This window comes from Phacochoerus africanus, chromosome 1 (genome assembly GCF_016906955.1).
Source record: "Phacochoerus africanus isolate WHEZ1 chromosome 1, ROS_Pafr_v1, whole genome shotgun sequence".
NCBI classification, from domain to species: Eukaryota; Metazoa; Chordata; class Mammalia; order Artiodactyla; family Suidae; genus Phacochoerus; species Phacochoerus africanus.
In genome coordinates, this window is record NC_062544.1 from 221,059,538 (window position 1) to 221,081,557 (window position 22,020).

The 22,020-nt window shown below is 40.3% G+C and overlaps 1 protein-coding gene across 4 annotated transcripts in view; it reads right to left on the reverse strand.

Annotated features, from left to right (window-relative positions):
• CFAP91 (cilia and flagella associated protein 91) overlaps positions 1-22,020 on the reverse strand; it is a 163,377-nt gene that overhangs the window by 43,818 nt on the left and 97,539 nt on the right. For all 4 annotated transcript variants that reach the window (XM_047791414.1, XM_047791429.1, XM_047791421.1 and 1 more), the window contains 3 exons: positions 6,137-6,253; positions 4,395-4,466; positions 2,554-2,700 (listed from right to left, as the gene is read on the reverse strand). In XM_047791414.1, coding sequence (XP_047647370.1) covers positions 2,554-2,700; positions 4,395-4,466; positions 6,137-6,253 — 336 coding nt within the window. The remainder of the gene's footprint in view (positions 1-2,553; positions 2,701-4,394; positions 4,467-6,136; positions 6,254-22,020) is intronic.

Here is a 22,020-nt window from a genome sequence, read left to right on the forward strand (position 1 = left end):
AAGTTTGGGGAATTTTAAGATCTTGAGTAACAGCAAAATAGGAAACCTCGGTACTTTTTATTCTTTTAAATAACCTCAAAGTCATTAAGAACTGTCTTTGAAACAGAGCAGGAAATAAGCCTGCATATCTGTGTAATCACTGAGGTAAAATAAGAGCCTGGCGTTCTTGGCTGGGATAAGCTGCAGATTCTGCTTATGCATCCCTGTCCTGGCTTTGGCATGTGGAGAATATAAGCGTTTAAGATTATCTTACCTATATGGGAAAAGAATCTGAAAAAAAAATAGATATATGGTTATGTATAACTGAATCACTGTCATTCACCTGAAACCAACACAACATTGTAAATTAACTGTGCTCCAATATAAATTTAAAAACAAATTTAAAAAGCTTATATCATGTTCCTGCTCCTGTCCTCAGGGATAAGGGGAAAGAGCTCTTCTCCCTGGCACTTGCTGCTCTCACACTGATGGTTATCCCTCTGGGCTCAGTTCCCTTCTGTTTTGTATCTCAAGGAGGACCCACACAGGGCTCACAGGTGTTACGGCCACTGGGTTAAGATGGCATTTAAGTGCAGTTTCACCCCAACACCACATCTTCATCCTTATCCACCTCCCAGTCCACACATGCTTTCTAACCACAAAGTTCGTTTGACTTTATATATAATAGAGAGAGGTGGACAAAAAGGATAAGACTTAGAGTATCTTACCACTCCTTACACTTAGAAACAGTGGTTGTTCAGCTCTGAGAGCACAAACATTTTTTTCCTTGTCTCCAGGGATCACAGGCTCCCTCACTTGAGGAGAAGATAGAACTTTAAAATCCCAGGCTGGGAGTTCCCATCGTGGCGCAGTGGTTAACGAATCCGACTAAGAACCATGAGGTTGCGGGTTCGGTCCCTGCCCTTGCTCAGTGGGTTAACGATCCGGCGTTGCCGTGAGCTGTGGTGTAGGTTGCAGACGCGGCTCGGATCCCGCGTTGCTGTGGCTCTGGCGTAGGCCGGTGGCTACAGCTCCGATTCAACCCCTAGCCTGGGAACCTCCATATGCCGCGGGAGCGGCCCAAGAAATAGCAACAACAACAACAAAAAGACAAAAAAAAAAAAAAAAATCCCAGGCTGGCTACCTGTTTCTGTCTAGACTCCTCCTCAGCAAGAAACTTGGGTATGCTCAGGTAGTATAGTCTAATTTGAAAATTACATATAAATCTTTAGGAAGGTGATTCTGCTGTGATACATTATATAACTGAGCTGTGGAGTTTCTGGACTGTTTCCATAGAATATATAAGAGGAGAAAAGGAGAGGATCAGCACTGACATAGGTTCCCATGAGGTGCCCACTCCTCCCCACCCTAGATGCCTTCATCTCACTGGTGGATCCAGGTATAGCTGAAGATAATCAGGGCAGGTCCATGGTTAAGTGACTGCTCTTCCCATTAATTCCTCCCTTAGCTCTTGGCTGACATGATATCTATCAGTCAAGCATTTAGCCACTAAATGGGTAGATGAGTTGAAAATTCATAGACTGGCTTGGGTGCAGCTGCTGAAGTCTATAAGCAGAAACCTTCAGGGGCCAAGGAAGGCATTTTCCCCTCTGGGTCCAGGACATTCTGCTCCTGACCTGAACAGGAGTGCAGCCGGTCCCCATCATTCCCAGGACTCTGAGACCCCCAGCTTAAGAGGCTCCAGTGTCCAGTGTCTCTTCTTCTTTCTCTGGTCCCTCTGCTGGATCTCACAGCCTGTGGCTTTCTTCCTCCCTCCCCCACACCAGCTCCCATCACTCAGATCCATCCCCAGTCACATAAAAGGATTAAAGTGGTGCTCCTTTCTGACTGCTTACCTTTTATGCCCAATTCACAGCACAAGGGTTATGTGTGTTACTAAAGGTGGGTCTATTAACTTTGTTGTATATTTACTTTTTTATAACACTCACCTCTGTGCAGACTGATTATTTTTCACATTGATTTACAGATAAGTGGGAGAGAAAGTAAAAGTGTATCTACACTGTAGTCAAACATTAAATACTGTGTGTATAATCAAATGCCAGAAGAAAGTAGCTGCAATTAATAGCTACTATCAGTCACACAGAGGTCAGAGGACCTGATGAAAGTCACAGAATATCATATTAACATACTTAATATGCAGCTTAACCAGCATGAGCTATGTACAGCTCCAAAATTCATAAATGAGTATGAATAGTTTTTTAAATTTCATTTCCCACTTTTTTCTATTGCTTTTATTATTTATTCATTCTGCTAAGCTCCCACTGAAATAGAGTCACTAAATATTTAATAAAAATTAAAGAAGAAAACCTTTTTAAAAGTGTGGGTTTTTCTTTTTCTTTTCCTTTTTTTTTTGCAAATGGTAAGAGCTTATTCAGTTCAGGGAGGGCACATCCAATTCAAATTACAGACTGCAGCAGCACTGATGAAAAATGTTGGGATTGGAGGGGATGTTTCTTTTTCATCATGATATCTATCATTACTATAATGTTCACTTGCACAACAATAAAAACAAAGGGAGAACATGAGACAAGAAAGGAGAGGACAGGAAAGCACCTTGTGCTCATGCAAGTTCCTCTGCCGCTGCAAAGCCAGGGTCACCTGCTTCTCAGCTTTCTTCACCAGCCTGTCATCTTCTTGCAGTGCCTGGCTGGTGCGCAGCTCCTGGATCAACTCCAGTCGCTTCTCTTTCCCTTCAAACATCTGTATCAAATCAAGAGAGAGACCTGCAACTCTGCACACACACCCCACCCCTCATGCCCGGCACAAGGCCTCGCGGGCAGTGACTTGTGAGGTGCTAGTGAACGGCAGGTTCTCTTCTGCCATTCGGGGCCAGAGAGCAGGTGTGTTCCACTGAACCAGGGTCAGCCCTCCTTTCGGCACCTTCAGCTGCACAGGCAGAGAAGGAACTTAGCTATCAGTTGTTGACTCAGTTTCTTCAAATACCTCTCAAAGACAAGGTGACAATGATAGGATCATGTTAGGAAATAAGCCTTCCCCACGTATGCTGTGCTCCTTCCCTAACAAGCCTGGGGATGGTATTTTTCACGGCCATATTTTCCAAGAGATCTGCCCCTGATCTGGAACACACAAGTCTGCTGTCTAAACTGCCATGTTTCTCCTGGAGAAATATTGACAGCAGAGTAGAGAATAATGCTGAGCACAAGATGCTCAGTCAGCTTCCCAGGACTTACTCACTATAACTGAGTCTCTTAAGAGTTATAGCTGTTTGGGGAGAAAAAAAATGTTTTAGCTGAGGCTTTATATCTGTCCATGTTTAAACAGAAGTGTGTGCTTGCTCTAGCAGCAGCACAAATAATCATCCCTCTCAGACTCATATTTACTCCCCTGTAAAATGGGTAAATGAAAGGGAAAAAATGAGCTGATATGTAAAGAGTGAAGAATATATAATGTGAGCATATAGTAAGAATTTAAATGTGCAGTTATTATTACTTAGCTATATCATTTATTATGCAGGTATTGCTAGTTATATGGAATCTCAGATAATTGTATTCTGACTGTGGAAAATTAGAGAATCCACTTGTTTCAGGATTTTTTTTTCTTTTTTTTTTTTTTTTTTTTTTACAGCTGCATCTATGGCAAATGAAAGTTCCTGGGCTAGGTGTTGAATTGGAACTGCAGCTGCTGGCCTACACCTCAGCCACAGCAACGCCAGATCCAAGCCACATCTGCAGCCTAGGCCACAGCTTGCAGCAATGTTGAATCTTTTACCCACTGAGCAAGGCCAGGGATTGAACCTGCATCCTCATGGAGACTACCTTGGGTTCTTAACCCACTGAGCCATAAAGGGAACTCCTGGGAAGTTTTAATAGTCAAAATTCAAGTATGAAAATTGCTGGATTTAGGGAGTTCCCATCATGGCTCAGTGGTAATAAACCTGACTAGTATCCATGAGGATGAGGGCTCGATCCTTGGCTTCTCTCAGTGGGTTAGAGGATCCGGCGTTGCTGTGAGCTGTGGTGTAGCTTGCAGATGTGGCTCAGATCTGGTGTTGCTGTGGCTGTGGTGTAGGCCAGCAGCTACATCTCCGATTAGACCTCTATCTAGCCTGGGAACTTCCATATACTGCGAGTGTGGCTCTAAAAAAAAAAAAAAAAAAATTGTTGAATTTAGCAATTCCAAGGAAGACATGAGTTTCACACTGACTTGGTTACACTTCGGCAAAGAGCAGGTAGATCCTCTCTCTCCCTGACACTGTGCTACTCACCTCAGGCAAACTATGGCAGTAGGAGGGAATGGGTAGGTAACTCAAGAATATAGTTCCATAGGACATCAGGGCTCAAGGGGCAGTTCATCCCAAGGAACCAAGCACAAATGCATTCTGTAAATCTATTCTCAAAGGAGAAGAACAGGGCCCGTGGTTGCACCCTACACACCATGTTCTGAATGACTCTGCCCCGGAGTAACTTTTGAAGGTAGATCACAGCCATTTCTATATCTTCTTCTTCCTAAAAGAACAAAGGGAAAACTGAGCAGCTTAAGAACAGCAGCAGTCAGTGTCAAATACTTTTTTGAAGATTTATATCAAGCAAAAGATTTATATCTAGCAAAAGGCTAGATCTCAGAAGGATTTTTTTTTTTTTTGGTCTTTTTGCCTTTTCTAGGGCCACTCCTGCGGCATATGGAGGTTCCGAGGCTAGGGGTCTTATTGGAGCTGTAGCTGCCAGCCTACGCCACAGCCACAGCAACGTGGGATCCAAGCTACGTCTGCGACCTACACCACAGCTCACGGCAATGCCGGGTCCTTAACCCACTGAGCAAGGCCAGGGATTGAACCTGCAACCTCATGGTTCCCAGTCGGATTCGTTAATCACTGCACCATGACGGGAACTCCTGAACATATAGAATCTTAAGTGTTACTTACTGCATTGTTAAAATTGTTATTTTTTCATGATAAATATCATTAATAAATTATATCAAAAGCAAAAAAAAAACCCCATTGTCATGCTATTCTTACAGATTAAGCCGTTTTTATTTTTTCTATACACCTTTCCAGCAAAATCTTTCTTGAAGCAGTACGTATTGATAATAACATCTCTTTTGCAATAGTATTTTCATTGTTTGATCATGAATAGACAAAGAGTACAGCTGGTCTACATCAGAGGTGAAAGTGAGGCGATTCCCACAAGAATTTAGCCAAACTGGTAAAATCAGAAAATGATGGACAAGATCAACCATCTACAAAAATCACCTTAAATAAGTATGTGTCAAAAGCACAAAGAGCAGAATCTGCAAATTTAATTAAAGCCCCTCTGAATGCAAAAGAAATCCACAGGGCAATCAACAGCCTTCACCCTTGCGAAAGACAGCATGTTAACCACAGGCAGTGGTCAGCCCAAGGTCCTGAAAAGGGGATGCACCTCAGGAGCACTTCATGGCCAGGCCCTCCATGGAGCTGAGCCATCAGAAGCGCCAGTCAGAGCTCCCGTGAACTCCCCTCTCTCTGAAAAAGCACAACCACCTTCTGTACAATTTGGCTTCTTGTGAGAACTGCCCTGTGCTGGAGATAACAAGCTGACTGCCCAAGAGCAATACCCTGATCCACTAGGCAGTTATCTCTCTCTCCATAAATTAACATATTTGCATTGTGGCATCTCTAGCAATTTCTTGTAGATTTAGTCTGAATCAGTTCTTTAAGTCCTAACCAGCTCTGGAATGTTGATCAAATTGAGTCTGGGACTCTTGAAAGGGGAGGTATGACCCTGGTCAGGATAAGCCCTCTGAGCCAGTCCTACCCCAGAAGCTGGCCTGTCTTGGTGACACCCCTCGAATTTCACCCCTAACTCCAGCTGGCATCACCACTTCCTAATGTGGGAAGACGGTTATAACAACTGATCATGCAATCTTTTTATTTTTTTATTAGACATATAAGAGAATTGTCTGCTTGTCTTGGGAAGATTTTATTCTCTGTGTTTTTATTCCTGAAAAGGTTAGATTTCCTTTTATTTTGCTTTTTTTTTGTGTGTGTGCATTTGAAACATAAGGATAAAAGCTACAGAAGTCAGATCTTAGGAAATTAACATGGTTATAATAGGTTTGTGTAACCCAAACTACCTTGAGAATAAATAGATAGCAATACTGAATTCAACATTTCAAATAAAAGAAGCTTCACACTTACATTGGAACTCATCTCCAAGGTGGGAGTTGGAAGCCGAGGCTGAGGTACTGGCTTTCTTTGAAGAAAGCGCATGGGTTTCTTTGTTTTGAGAACTTTATTCTTCTTATCCAACAGTGCCTGAAATAATACCAATTAAGTGTCATTTCTTACTTTTGTACTTTTTCCCACTACCAAATCTAGGCCACAGATCTGAATATCAACCATAAATAATCTTCTCTATGGCCTTATTAGGACAGTTTGAGAAAGGCCAAACCAGGGTGCATGGATCTCCCAAGAGATGCTATGATATCCCCATGATAAGTTAACCAATGAACATGAAACATTTTCTAGGTGTATCTATTTTAATGAAAAGTTTGGGGGACTTTAAAATTTTTTTGAATTTTTAAAAGGTCCTATCATGCATACATACAAGCAAAATCCCCAACTTCTGTCCTCCCACATGAACTCATTAACTGTTTTAAATGATTGCCAGGGCAAGAGAAAATTGTCCTGTGCAGTAAATGACTGGTATGTTTTGTTGTTATGGGTGAACTGAGGGGTAATAAATTTAAGAGGCATCAAAGTGAAGAGAGCTTTACTTTGGGCTTGAAGGCCTGAACATCAGTATTGTTGGTTCTTTGTGAAAGACTGTGTGTGTCTTGGGAGTTCCCGTAGTGGCACAGTGGTTAACGGATCCAACTAGGAACCATGAGGTTGCGGGTTCGATCCCTGCCCTTGCTCAGTGGGTTAAGGATCTGGCATTGCTGTGAGCTGTGGTGTAGGCTGCAGATGCAGCTCGGATCCCACGTTGCTGTGGCTCTGGCGTAGGCCGGAGGCTACAGCTTCGATTCAACCCCTAGCCTGGGAACCTCCATATGCCGCAGGAGTGGCCCTAGAAAAGGCAAAAAGACAAAAAAAAAAAAAAAGTGTGTGTGTCTCTATTTCAACATGCACCTTATTTTAAAAAATTTGATTACCAAAGGTCCTGACAAAATCATATGTAAGGTTTTGTTCATTGGTTCCATTTTTAGCCATTGGGGGATACTTTTTAACTTAAAAGTTTTAAAAATTCTGATCTCTCTGATTTTAAAATTACACTTTTGTTACTTTCTCATCATGTAGTAATTTTCACATTATTTTTTCCACAAAAGACATAAATAAGTGATAAAATAACAAGCACTAAGCCAAAGCTTGAAATTAATAAAAATATGCAATTATGAGTAAAATCTAGAAGCACATCAAATTACTGTGGTTGTAATAGAGCCTCTGAGGTTCCTGAAAATAAATCTGTCAACAAATATACATAAAAGCTCTCTGGGGATTTCCCGTCATGGCTCAGTGGTTAACAAAGCTGACTAGGAACCATGAGGTTTTGGGTTCGATCCCTGGCCTTGCTCAGTGGGTTAAGGATCTGGCGTTGCTGTGGCTCTGGTGTAGGCTGGCGGCTATAACTCCGATTAGACCCCTAGCCTGGGAACCTCCAAATGCTGCAGGAGTGGCCCTAGAAAGGCAAAAAAAGGACCCAAAAACCCCCAAAAAACAAAAAACCAAAAAACTCTCTGATAACGAAAACTAGTGAATCAATAGAAAGCAGCAAGAGACTAAAAGTATAGTGGGTTGGAAAAAGACAGTCTCTCCAGCAAGTGGCGCTGGGAAAACTGAATAGCTATGTGTAAATCAATGGAACTAGAACACACACTCACATCATGCACAAAAATAAACCCAAAATGGCTTGAAGACTTAAACATAAGACAAGATACCATAAAACTCCTAGAAGAGAACACAGGCAAAACATTCTCTGACATTAACCATACAAATGTCTTCTTAGGTCAGTCCCTCAAGGCAACAGAAATAAAAATAAACCAATGGTACATAATCAAACTTAAAAGCTTTTGTACAGCAAAGGAAACCATAAAAAACCCAAACAGACAACCTATGTAATGGGAGAAAATAGTTTCAAATGATGCAACTTTAAAGGGCTTAATCTCTAAAATATACAAACAATTTATACAACTCAGCAGCAAAAAACCCACAACCCAGTTGAAAAATGGGCAGAAGACCTGAATAGACATTTCTCCAAAGAAGATATACAGATGACCAACAGGCACATGGAAAAATGCTCAACATCATTAATTATTAGAGAAATGCAAATCAAAACTACAATGAAGTACCACCTCACACTGGTCAGAATGGCCATCATCAACAAGTCAACAAATAACTAATGCTGGAGAGGGTGTGAAGAAAAGGGGACCCTCCTCCACTGTTGGTGGGAATGTAAATTGGTACAACCATTGTGGAAAACAATATTGAGGTACCTCAGAAAAAAATAAATATAGAACCACCATATGACCCAGCAATCCCACTCCTTGGCATGTATCTGGACAAAACTTTCATTGAAAAAGAAACAACATGCACACCTATGTTCATTGCACCACTATTCACAATAGCCAAAACATGGAAACAACTTAAAGGTCCACTGAGAGATGAATGGATTAAGAAGATGTGGTATATATACAGGAATGGAATACTACTCAGGCACAAAAAGAACAAAATAATGCCATTTTCAGCAATATGGATAGAACTAGTGACTCTCATACTAAGTGAAGTAAGTCAGAAAGAGACAAATACCGTAAGATATCACTTATATCTGGAATTTAATATATGGCACAAATGAACCTATCCACAGAAAAGAAACAAGCTCATGGACATGGAGAACAGACTTGTGGTTGTCAAAGGGGAGGGAAGGGGATGGACTGGGAGCTTGGGGTTAGTAAATGCAAGCTATTGCTTTTGAAGTGAATAAGCAATGAGATCCTGCTGTACAGCAAGGGAACGATATCCAATCACTTGTGATAGAACATGATGGAGGATAATGTGAGAATATGTATATATTTATGTATGTATGAATGGGTCACTTTGCTATACAGCAAAGTGACCCATTCACATAAAATTTGACAGAACATTGTAAATCAACACTAATAAAAAAATTTTTAAATAAAAGTATAGTGGATCCTTGAACAACAGGAATCTAAATTGCATGGATCCACTCATACACAGGTATTTTTCAAGAAATATACTGGAAAAACTTTTTGGCAATTTTTGACAATTTGAAAAAGCTTGCAGGTGAACAACCCAGACAAAAAATATTGAAAAAGAAAAATATATGTCATGAATGCATAAAATATATATAGACAGCCTGTTTTATCATTTACTATCATAAAATACACAAATACACAAAACGATTACAAAAAGTTAAAATTTGTCAAAACTTATGCACACAGACACTTACAGACCATATATGGTACCATTCAAAGTCAAGAGAAATGTAAACCAACATCAAGATGCAGTATAAATCATAATTGCATAAAATTAACTATAGTAATACTATATACTACTATAATAATTTCATAGCGACCACCTGTTGCTTTTGCCATGAGCCCAAGTGTTGCCAGTGTCCACTTAGATGCAGGGTGATGCTAATCATCTCCGAGTGTTTTTGTCTCTCCAATAAATTCCATGTCACAGTAACAAGTGATCCCTAGCAGTTCTCATGTATTTTTCATCATGTTTAGTGTGATACCGGAAACCTTGACTAACACAACTGGACCCATACAAAGTGCCACTAGTGATGCTGGAAGTGCTCCCAAGAAGCAGAGAAAAGCCATGATATTACCAGGAAAAGTTGAAATGTGTGATATGCACCATAGACAGGTCTGCAGCTGCAGTTACCCACCATTTCAAGATAAACAAAACCAGCCCAAGGACCATTGTGAAAAAAAGAAAAGGAAATTCACAAAGTTAACACTGCAGCTATACCAGCAGATGTGAAAATCTTGCATTTTTTGCAAAATACCTTTCAATTTCATGTTGAAAATGCAGCTTTCAGGTGGATGCAGGATTGCTATAAGAAAAGGAATATTTATAGACTCTAATATGATTCAAGAAAAAGCAAAGTCATATGAGAACTTATAGTAAAAGGAAGGTGAAGAATCTAAAATTGGAGAATTTGGAGTTCCCGTCATGGCTCAGTAGTTAACAAATCTGACTAGGAACCATGAGGTTGCAGGTTTGATCCCTGACCTTGCTCAGTGGGTTAAGGATCCGGCGTTGCCATGAGCTGTGGTATAGGTCGCAGACATGGCTCGGATCTGGCATTGCTGTGGCTCTGGTGTAGGCCAGCAGCTACAATTCCAATTAGACCCCTAGCCTGGGAACCTCCATATGCCGTGGGAGCGGCCCCAGAAAAGGCAAAAAGACAATAAATAAATAAATAATAAATAAATAAAATTGGAGAATTTAATGCCACCAAAAGACGGTTTGATAATTTTAAAAAAAGGTTAGATTTAAACCAAGATAACAGGGGCAGCAGCTTCTGCTGATCAAGAAGCAGAAGATATGCTCCCAGATACCATTAAGAAAATCCTTGAGGAGAAAGAGTATCTGTCTGAACAGGTTTTTAATGAATATGAAAGTGCCCTATTATGGGGGGAAAAAAATGCCACAAAGAACATTTCTTAGTAAGGAAGAGAAGTGAGCACCAAGATTCAAGGCAGGAAGGGATAGATTAACTGATTTTTGCATATGCGGTTGAGTTATGATCAGGACTATCCTTGTCTATAAAAGCTGCTAACCCCTGAGCCTTTAAAGGAAAAGATAAACACCAGCTGCCATTCTTTTGGTTGTAAAAGAATGCCCGGACAAGAACACTTTTTCTGTATTAGTTCTATTCATTGTTTCTGAAGTCGGGAAGTACTTCACTCATAAGGTACTGCCTTTTAAAGCTCTTTTTTTTTTGTCTTTTTGTTGTTGTTGTTGTTGTAGTTGTTGTTGTTGTTGCTGTTGCTATTTCTTGGGCCGCTCCCACGGCATATGGAGGTTCCCAGGCTAGGGGTCGAATCGGAGCTGTAGCCACCGGCCTACACCAGAGCCACAACAACGCGGGATCCGAGCCGCGTCTGCAACCTACACCACAGCTCACGGCAACGCCGGATCGTTAACCCACTGAGCAAGGGCAGGGACCGAACCTGCAACCTCATGGTTCTTAGTCGGATTCGTTAACCACTGCGCCACGACGGGAACTCCTAAAGCTCTTTTGACATTGGACAACATCCCTGGCCACCTACAACTCCACGAATTTAATACCAAAGGCGTCAAAGTGATCTATTTGAGCCCCAACACAATAGCTATAATTCAGCCTTAGGATCAGGGGGTCCTAAGGATCTTTAAGGCTCATTATACACAGTACTCTATGGAAAGGATTGTCATTGCTACAGAAGAGAACTCTGATAGAACATCATGAAAGTCTAAAAGGATCACACCATTGAGGATGCCGTCATTGTTACAGAAAAAGCCGTGAACACCATTAAGCCCCAAATAAGAAATTCCTGCTGGAGAAAAGTGTGTCCAGATATTATGCATGTCTTGACAGGATTTATGACACAACCAATCAAGGAAATCATGAAAGAGATTGTGGATACGGTAAATATAAAATAAATAAATAGATAGATAGATAATTTTTTTAAAAAACAGTAGAGGGTGAAGGGTTTCAAGATAAGGATCTTGGAGAATTCAAGACCTAAAAGACACCACAGAAGACAGCCTGGTGGAGATGAGTGCTTCCAACCCAGTGCCACACAACGAGGAAGAAGATGTAGAAGCAGAAGCTGACATTAGATGATCTGGGAAAATAGTTTTCATTATTCAAAACTGCTTTTCACTTCTTTTACGACATGTATCCTTCTATGACACAGGCACTGAAACTAAAGCAAATGATGGAAGGAGAATTGGTACCAGATAGAAACATTTTTAGAGAAATGAAAAGGCAAAAAAGTCAGACAGAAATTACAATGTATTCTGTAAAGCAACACTGAGTGTGCTTCCCCTGCCTTCCCTCCCATCTCCTTCACCTCTGCTGCCCCTGAGACAGAAAGACCAACCCCTCCTTCTCCCTCCTCCTCAGCCTACTCAATATGGAGACCTCAAGGATGAAGACCTTTATGGAGATCCACTTCCACCTAATGAACAGTAAATAATCATCATGCCATGCAATTCATAAACTTACTGGTTGTGTACGTGTGTCTTCCTGTGAAAATCTAGTAACTAAACAGAACTGTATGAGACATTTTTATTCATCATGATCATCATTGACTAAGATTTCATCCTGTAGGACATTATGTCCAAAATATGTATTGAGGAGTTCCCGTCGTGGTGCAGTAGTTAACGAATCCAACTAGGAACGATGAGGTTGCAGGTTCAACCCCTGGCCTTGCTCAGTGGGTTAAGGATCCAGTATTGTCATGAGCTGTGGTATAGGTCGCAGATGCGGCTTGGATCCCGAGTTGCTGTGGCGTAGGCCGGTGGCTACAGCTCTAATTAGACCCTTAGCCTGGGAACTTCCATATGCCACGGAAGTGGCCCTAGAAAAGACAAAAAAAAAAGTATTGAGATCAGTGAAGTAAGAACAAGAGAGTTGTGTTACAGATTTCAAATGAAGAAATGGTTTCAAGGAGAAAGTAACTAGTCAAATACTACAGAGTAGAAAATTGACTGCTGTGTGGTGGTTAGCAATGTGGAGGGCACTGTTGGACCACAGCAGGCTCACAGGAGAGTCTGTTTTAACGTCTTTTGTCTGGAGAAGGAGATCAAGACAGTGGAGTAGGATGTGGAACTCGCCTCCCCTGATGAATAAATCAAAAATGCATGAAAAATTCTCACTGAAAATTAACTGGAGACTCACAGAAAGATTTTTGCACAATCAAGGCCATTAGAAAGACCCACATGGGTAGGAAGGGAAGAGAAGTGATCAGGTTGGGACCTCCTAGGGGATTTGGAATAGGAGGGGGATTTTACACAGGCAGAGAGCTTTCTAAGGAAGAGAGTGGTTTGAGTCATGTATTGGGCACCCCAGCCCTGGGGTCTGACACAGGGAAGACAAGTCCCCTTGGCTGACTGGAGAGCCAGTGGGAATACCAGGTAAGCTGTGGGGGCCTGGACTCTGCTTGTAAGGAGCACATGCATGCTTACTTTCTCACAAAACAGGGCAGAGGGCAGACTGAAAATTGCACAGGTGCTGGCTGGTTTCTCATAAATGCTTCAGCATGCATACCAGCATGAGCCAGCAAATATTCTGGCCTTGCTCAGGAGCTCAGCTGTGAAACACAGAGGTGGCTCAGACACAAAGCAGCATCTGAGCAGGGTGGGGGCAGACACTGCTGGCACTAACACAGGAAGGGCATCAGAGACAGTCCAGATCTTCAGCACCAGATGGACTGCCATGGCCCACACTCCAATCCATGCCAAATGCTCCATGACAGGCCCTCTTACTCCAACACTGCTCTCACCTAGGGTGAGGGTGCTGGTGCTGAGAATGGGGAAAGTGTAGACTTAGAAGGGACAAAGCCAGCTTAAATCTGACCCCCAGGACTTCTGCTACAGCAAGCAACCAGTGTGGGACAGGAACCCACCACCTATAGGACAGCGATGGCCACTGAGCAGAGGGGAAGCTTCACCATACGGCTCCAGCCCTAGCACCTCCACCTCCAGCCCCACCTGCCAAGATGGGAGCTGCCAGCATGCCCTAAGAAAATGTGACATGTCACTGTATGCAGATGACATGGTACGATATATAGAAAACCCTAAGGACTCAACCCCAAAACTACTTGAACTGATCAACAAATTCAGCAAAGTTGTAGTATATAAGATTAACATTCAGAAATCAGTCATGTTTCTGTATACTAACAGTGAAATATTAGAAAAGGAATACAAAAATACAATACCTTTTAAAACTGCACCCCAAGAAATCAAATACCTGGGAATATACCTGACCAAGGAGATGAAAGACTTATATGCTAAGAATTATAAAACATTAATCAAGGAAATTAAATAATATGTAAAGAAATGGAAAGCTATTCCATGCTCCTGGGTTGGAAAAATTAATATTGTGAAAATGGCCCTACTACCCAAAGCAATCTACAGATTCAATGCAATTCCTATCAAATGTCCCATGACATTTTTCACAGAACTAGAACAAACAATCCAAACATTTATATGGAACCACAAAAGACCCAGAATTGCCAAAGCAATTCTGAGGGACAAAAACTAAGCAGTAGGCATAACTCTCCCAAACTTCAGGCAATATTACAAAGCCACAGTCATCAAAACAGTGTGGTGCTGGTACCAAAACAGACAGACAGACCAATGGAACAGAATAGAGAACCCGGAAATAAACCCAGACACCTATGGTCAATTAATCTTTGACAAAGGAGGCAAGAACATAAAATGGGGAAAAGACAGTCCTTTCAGCAAGTATTGCTGGGAAACCTGGACAGCTGCATGCAAAGCAATTAAATTAGAACACATCCTCACACCATGCATGAAAATAAACTCAAAATGGCTTAAAGACTTAGATATAAGACAAGACACCATCAAACTCCTAGAAGAGAACACAGGCAAAACATTCTCTGACATCAACCTTATAAATATTTTCTCAGGTCAGTCTTCCAAAGCAACAGAAATTAGAGCAAATATAAACCAATGGGACCTAATAAAACTGACAAGCTTTTGCACAGCAAAGGAAACCAAAAAGACAACTTACAGAATGGGAGAAAATGGTTTCAAATGATGTAACTGACAAGGGCTTAATCTCTAGAATATACAAGCAACTTACACAATTCAACAGGAAAAAAGCCAACAACCCAATGGAAAAATGGGCAAAAGACCTGAATAGACATTTTTCCAAGGAAGATGTACAGATGGCCAACAAACACATGAAAAAATGCTCAACATCCCTGATTATTACAGAAATGCAAATCAAAACTACCATGAGATACCACCTCACACCAGTCAGAATGGCCATCATTAATAAGTCCACAAATAACAAATGCTGGAGGCGTATGGAGAAAAGGGAACCCTCCTGCACTGTTGGTGGAAAGGTAAGCTGGTACAACCACTATGGAGAACAGTTTGGAGGTACCTTAGAAATCTGTACATAGAACTACCATATGACCCAGCAATCCCACTCTTGGGCATATATCCAAACAAAACTTTCCTTTAAAAAAGACACATGCACCCGCATGTTCACTGCAGCACTACCCACAATAGTCAAGACATGGAAACAACCCAAATGTCCATCAACATAGGATTGGATTAGGAACATGTGGCATATACACACAATGGAATACTAGTCAACCATAAAAAAAGAACAGGATGATGGCATTTGCAGCAACATGAATGGAACTAGAGACTCTCATTCTGAGTGAAGTAAGCCAGAAAAACAAATATCATATGATATCACTTATATCTGGAATCTAATATATGGCACAAATGAACTTTTCCACAGAAAAGAAAATCATGGATATAGAGAATAGACTTGTGGTTGCCAAGGGAGAGGGGGAAGGAATGGGGTGGATTGGGAGCTTGGGGTTAATAGATGCAAACTATTGCCTTTGGAATGGATTAGCAATGAGATCCTGCTGTGTAGTACTGGGAACTATGTCTAGTCACTTATAACGGAGCATGATAATGTGAGAAAATAGAATGTGTACATGTATGTGTAACTGTAACTGGGTCACCATGCTGTACAGTAGAAAAAAATTGTATTGGGGAAATAACAATTAAAAAAAAAGAAAAACAAAGACAAAAAAACAGCATTAGAACTTTGTATTAGTTAAGGCAAAGGTTAATCTCAGACTACAGAGGCTTAGATAAAAAATACAGTCAATTCTCAAAAAAAAAAAGAAAGAAAAATGTGACGTGTTCACATCAAATCCAGCTCTCCCAACAAAGCCACTGAATATACACAGACTATATTGGAACTCCCACATAAGGAAACCAATAGGTAACTGTTTCAACTAATTTCACAGACAGAAAGATAAGCAAAATAAGAAGGAATTTATTTCACCTAAAAGAGCAAGAGAGAACACCTAAAAAAAAAAAAAAACCCCACCAGAAATAAACAACTTACAGATAGAAAATTCAAAGCATTAGTAAGTGTGCTAACTGAATTAGGAAAAGGGATAGATGAACACAGTAAGTTTCACAGGAAACTAGAAAATATATTTTAAAAGGACCAGTCAGAACTGAAGAATACAATAACTGAAATGAAAAACACACCGGCAGGGATGAATACAAGACTAGTTGATAGAGAAGATGCATAAGTGATCTAGAAGACAAGATAATGGAAATCACTCAATCAGAACAGGAAAAAACAAAAACAAAAAGTTGAGAACAGTTTAATGCATGTATGGGACAACATCAAGGATATCATCATTTGCATTATAAGGGTTCCAGAGGAGTTCCCGTCGTGGCGCAGTGGTTAACAAGTCCGACTAGGAGCCATGAGGTTGCGGGTTCGGTCCCTGCGCTTGCTCAGTGGGTTAAGGATCCGGCGTTGCCGTGAGCTGTGGTGTAGGTTGCAGACGCGGCTCGGATCCCGCGTTGCTGTGGCTCTGGCATAGGCCAGTGGCTACAGCTCCGATTCGACCCCTAGCCTGGGAACCTCCATATGCCGTGGGAGTGGCCCAAAGAAATAGCAAAAAGACAAAAAAAAAAAAAAAAAGGGGGTTCCAGAAAGAGAAGAGAGAAGGGGGGTAAAAAATGTATTTGATTAAATTATAGTTGAAAAATTTCCAAGCCTGAAGAAGGAAACAGGCTTGTATAGGAGGCACAGAGCATGCCGAACAAGATGAACCCAGCAGTTCCCACTGTGGCACTGGTCTCTGTAGCATTGCTAGTTCAATCTACAACCTGGTGCACTGGGCTAAGGGATCCAGACAGTTAAAGTTGAAGTCACAGCTGCAGCTCGGATCTGATCCCTGGCCCAGGAAATTCATAAGTCACAGGGAAGCCAAAAAAGAAAGAAAAAAAAATAACTTCCAACAAACAAAAGTCCAGTATTGGATGACTTCACAGGTGAATTCTATCAAACATTTAGAGAAGAGTTAATACCTATCCTTCTGAAACTATTCCAAAGGAAAAAAAAATGCAGTGGAAGGAATACTTCAAATTCATTCTTTGAGGCCACCATCACCCTGATACCAAAACCAAAGATACCATAAAAAAGAAAATTACAGGCCAATGTCATTGATGGGTATAGAAACAAAAAACCCAAAACAAAATACCAGAAAATTGAATCCAGCAATAAAATAAAAGGATCATATACCACGATCAAGTAGGATTTACCCCAGGGATGCAAGGATTTTTCAATATCTGCAAATCAATCAGATACACCACATTAACAAACTGAAGAATAAAAACCAGATGATTAGGAGTTCCCATCGTGGCGCAGTGGTTAACGAATCCGACTAGGAACCATGAGGTTTCGGGTTCGGTCCCTGCCCTTGCTCAGTGGGTTAACAATCCGGCGTTGCCGTGAGCTATGGGGTAGGTTGCAGACGTGGCTTGGATCCCGAGTTGCTGTGGCTCTGGCATAGGCCAGTGGCTACAGCTCCGATTCGACCCCTAGCCTGGGAACCTCCATATGCCGCAGGAGGAGCCCAAAGAAATAGCAAAAAAACAAAAAAACAAAAAAAAACAAAAAAAAACAAAAAAAACCCCCAGATGATTATATCAATAGATTCAGAAAAAACTTCTGACAAAAATCCAATACGCACTTCTGATAAAAAATAAAAATCCTCCAGAAGGTGGGCATAGGAGCTCCTGTCATGACTCAGTGGTTAATGAATCTGACTAGCATCCATGAGAATGCAGGTTCAATCCCTGGCCTTGCACAGTGGGTTAAGGATCCAGCATTGCCATGAGCTGAGGTGTAGGTTGCAGACGAGGCTCGCATTCTGCATTGCTATGGCTGTGGTGTAGGCCAGCAGCTAAAGCTCCGATTCAGCCCCTAGCCTGAGAACTTCCATATGCCATGGGTGCAGCCCTAAAAAGCAAAAAGAAAAAGAAAGAAAGTGGGCACAGAAGGAACCTACCTCAACATAGTAAAGGCAATATATGACAAACCCACAGCTAACATCATTCTCAATGGTGAAAAAAATGCAAGAATTCCCACTGAGATCAGGAACTAGACAAGGATGTCCACTTTCATCCTTTTTTGTTCAGCATTGTTTTGGAAGTCCTAACCACAGCAAACAGAGAAAAAAGAAATAAAAGGGGAGTTCCCATTGTGGTGCAGCAGAAATGAATCTGACTAGGAACCATGAGGTTGCAGGTTGGACCCCTGGCCTCGCTCAGTGTGTTAAGGATCCAGCACTGCCACGAACTGTGATGTAGGTTGCAGATGTGGCTCGGATCTGATATTGCTGTGGCTCTAGTGTAGGTGGGCAGCAACAGCTCTGATTAAACCCCTAGCCTGGGAACCTCCGTATGCTGTGGATGCAGCCCTAAAAAGACAAAAGACAAGAAAAAAAAAAAAAGAAAAGAAAAGAAAAAAAAGGAATCCAAATTAAAAAGAAAGAAATAAAAGGAATCCAAATTAAAAAGGAAGAAGTAAAAACTCTTTGCAGATATCATGATACTATACATAGAAAATCTTAAAGATGCTACCAGAAAACAGTTAGAGGTCATCAACTGAATTCAGTAAAGTTGCAGGATACAAAATTAATACACAGAAATCTGTTGCATTTCCTTTTTTTTTCTTTTTTTAGGGCTCCCCCTGTGGCAAATGGAAGTTCCCAGGCTAGAGATCAAATCAGAGCTGCAGCTGCTGGCCTATGCCACAGTCACGGCAATGTGGGATTCAAGCCCTATCTGTGACCTATGCTGCAGCTTGTAGCAATGCCAGATCCTTACCCCACTAAGCAAGGCCAGGAATCAAACCCACATCCTCATGGATACTATGTCAGGTTCTTAACCTGCTGAGGCACAACAGGAACTCCTGCATTTCTATATACTAATCATGAAAGATCAGAAAGAAAAGTTAGGGAAACAATCCCATTTACCATCACATCAAAAAGAATAAAATACCTAGGAATAAACCTACCTAAAGAGACAAAAGACCTGTACTCTGAAAACTCTAAGATGCTGATGAAAGAAATCAAAGATGATACAAACATGCTCTTGGATTGGAAGAATCAATATCATTAAAATAACCATTCTGGAGTTCCCATCATGGCTCAGTGGTTAATGAACCCAGCTAGCAACCACAAGGTTGCAGGTTCAATCACTGGTCTCACTCAGTGGGTTAAAGATCCATCATTGCTGTGGCTGTGGTGTAGGCCAGCAGCTACAGCTCCACCTCAACACCTAGCCCAGGAACCTCCATAAATAAATAAATAAAAATAAAATAAAATGACCATACTGCCCAAGGCAATCTACAGATGCAAAGCAATCCCTATCAAATTACCAATGGCATTTTCCACAGAATTAGAACACAAAAAATTTAAATTTGTATGGAAACACAAAGACCTCAAAGAGCCAAAGCAATCCCAAGAATGAAAAATGGAGCTGGAAGAATCCTGCTCCCTGACTTCAAACTATAGTACAAAGCTAGAGATATTAAAACTGTACAGAGCTGTCACAAAAAGAGAAATATAGACCAAAGGAACAGGATAGAAAGCCCAGAAATAAACCCACAAACCTATTGTCAATTAATCTTTGACAAAGTAAGCAAGAATATACAATGGAGAAAAGAAAGCCTCTTCAATTAGTGGTGCTGGGAAAAATGGACAACAACATGTAAAAGAATGAAATTAGAACATTCTCTAATGTCATAAACAAAAATAAACTCAAAAATGGATTAAACATCTAAATATAAGACTGGATACTATAAAACTCTTAGAGGAAAACACAGGCTAAACACTCTCTCACAAAAACTGCAGCATTATCTTCCCAGATAGACCTCCTAGAGTAATGCCAATAAAATTAAACCAATGGGACTTAATTAAAATTAAATATTTTTGCACAGCAAAGGAATCCATAAGAAAAATGAAAAGATAACTCAGAATGAGAGAAAATTTTTGCAAATGAAGTTACTGACAAAAGAGTAATCTCTAAAATATACAAACAACTCATTTAACCTAATATCAAAATCAAACAACTCAATCAAAAAATGTGCAGATCTAAATAGACATTTCCCTAAAGAAGACATAGAGCTGGCCAAAAAAAAAAAAAAAAAAAAGATGCTCAATATCACTAATTATTAGATAAATGCAAATCAAAACTACTATAAGGTACCACCTTATACCAGCCATCATGACCATCATCAAAAAGTTTACTAACAATAAATTCTGGATTAGGTGTGGAGAAAATGGAATCTTCCTACACTGTTGGTGGGAAGGTAAATTTTTGCTGCAGAAAACTGTATGGAGATTCCTCAAAAACAGTAAATAGAACTAACATATGATCCAGCAATCCCATTCCTGGGCATTTACTCAGAGAAAACCATAACTCAAAAAGATACACGCATCCCAATGTTCATTTCAGCACTATTTACAATAGCTAAGAATAGAAGCAAAGTGAACATCCAGACAGAAGAATGTAAAAAGATGTGGTACATAGACAAAATGGAGTAAGACCCAACCATAAAAAAAATGAAATAATGCCATTTGCAGCAACATGGATGGATCTAGAAATTATCATCCTAAGTGAAGTCAGTAAGAGAAAGACAAATATCATGTGATATCACTTATATGTGGCATCTACAAAAAGGATATAAATGAACTTATCTGTAGAATAGAAAAAGACTCATAGACTTCAAAAACAAACTTATGATTACCAAAAGGGACAGGTGAGGGAGAAGGATGGACTGGAGGTTTGGGACTGGCATATGCACACTGTGATATATGTAATTGCTAACTAACATACCTGCTGTATTGCACAGGGAACTACCCAATAGTCTGTGTTGGTCTATATGGGAAAAGAATCTGAAAGAGAATGTATATATGTATATGTGGAACTGAATCACTTTGCTGTACAGCAGAAATTGTTACACTGGAAAATCAACTATACTTCAATAACACTTTCATAAAATAAAGTCAGGAGTTTCCATTGTGGCTCAGCAGTTAACAAACCTGACTAGAATCCATGAGGATGTGGGTTGGATCACTGGCCTTGCTCAAATGGTTAAGGATATGGTGTTGCCATGACCTGTGGTGTAGGTTGCAGACACAGCTTGTATCCCAAGTTGCTCTGCTGTAGGCTGGCCGCTACAGCTCCAATCTGATCCCTAGCCTGGGGACCTCCATATGCTGTGGGTGTGGTGCTAAAAAGACAAAAAAAAAAAAAAAGACAATAAAACAAAGTCTATAACAAAAGAAGGGGTTTATATAATGATAAAGTGATCAATACAAGAAGAGAACATTATACCCATTAACATATATGCACCCAATAAAGAAGTACCTAAATATATAAATCAAATATTTACAGACATAAAGGGAGAAATTAACAGTAATATAACAATAGTAGAGGACTTATTTAACACCCTGCTTATATCTATGGATAGATCATCCACACAGAAAATCAGTAAGGCATTAATGGTCTTAAATGATATAATAGACTAGTTGGACTTAATATATATCTATAGGACATCCACCCAAAAACAGCAAAATACACTTTCTCTTCAAGTGCAAATGGAATGATCTCCATGCTAAGCCACAAAACAAGTCTCAACAAAATTAGAATAGATATTATATTAAGCATTTTTTAAAACCACAACAGTATGAAACTAAAAAGCAATTATACCGAAAAAAAAAGGGGGGGAAGAGCACAAATACATGGAGACTAAAACAACATGCTACTAAAAATCAAATAGGTCAATGAAGAAATCAAAGAGGAAAATGGAAAATACCTAGAGACAAATGAAAATGGCAACACAACTTTTCAAAATTGATAGGATATAGCAAAAGAAATCCTAAGACAAAATGTATAGTGATACTGGCTTACTTCAAGAAACAAGAAAAAAAATCTCTAATAAACAACCTAATCCTCCATCTAAAGAAATTAGAAAAAGA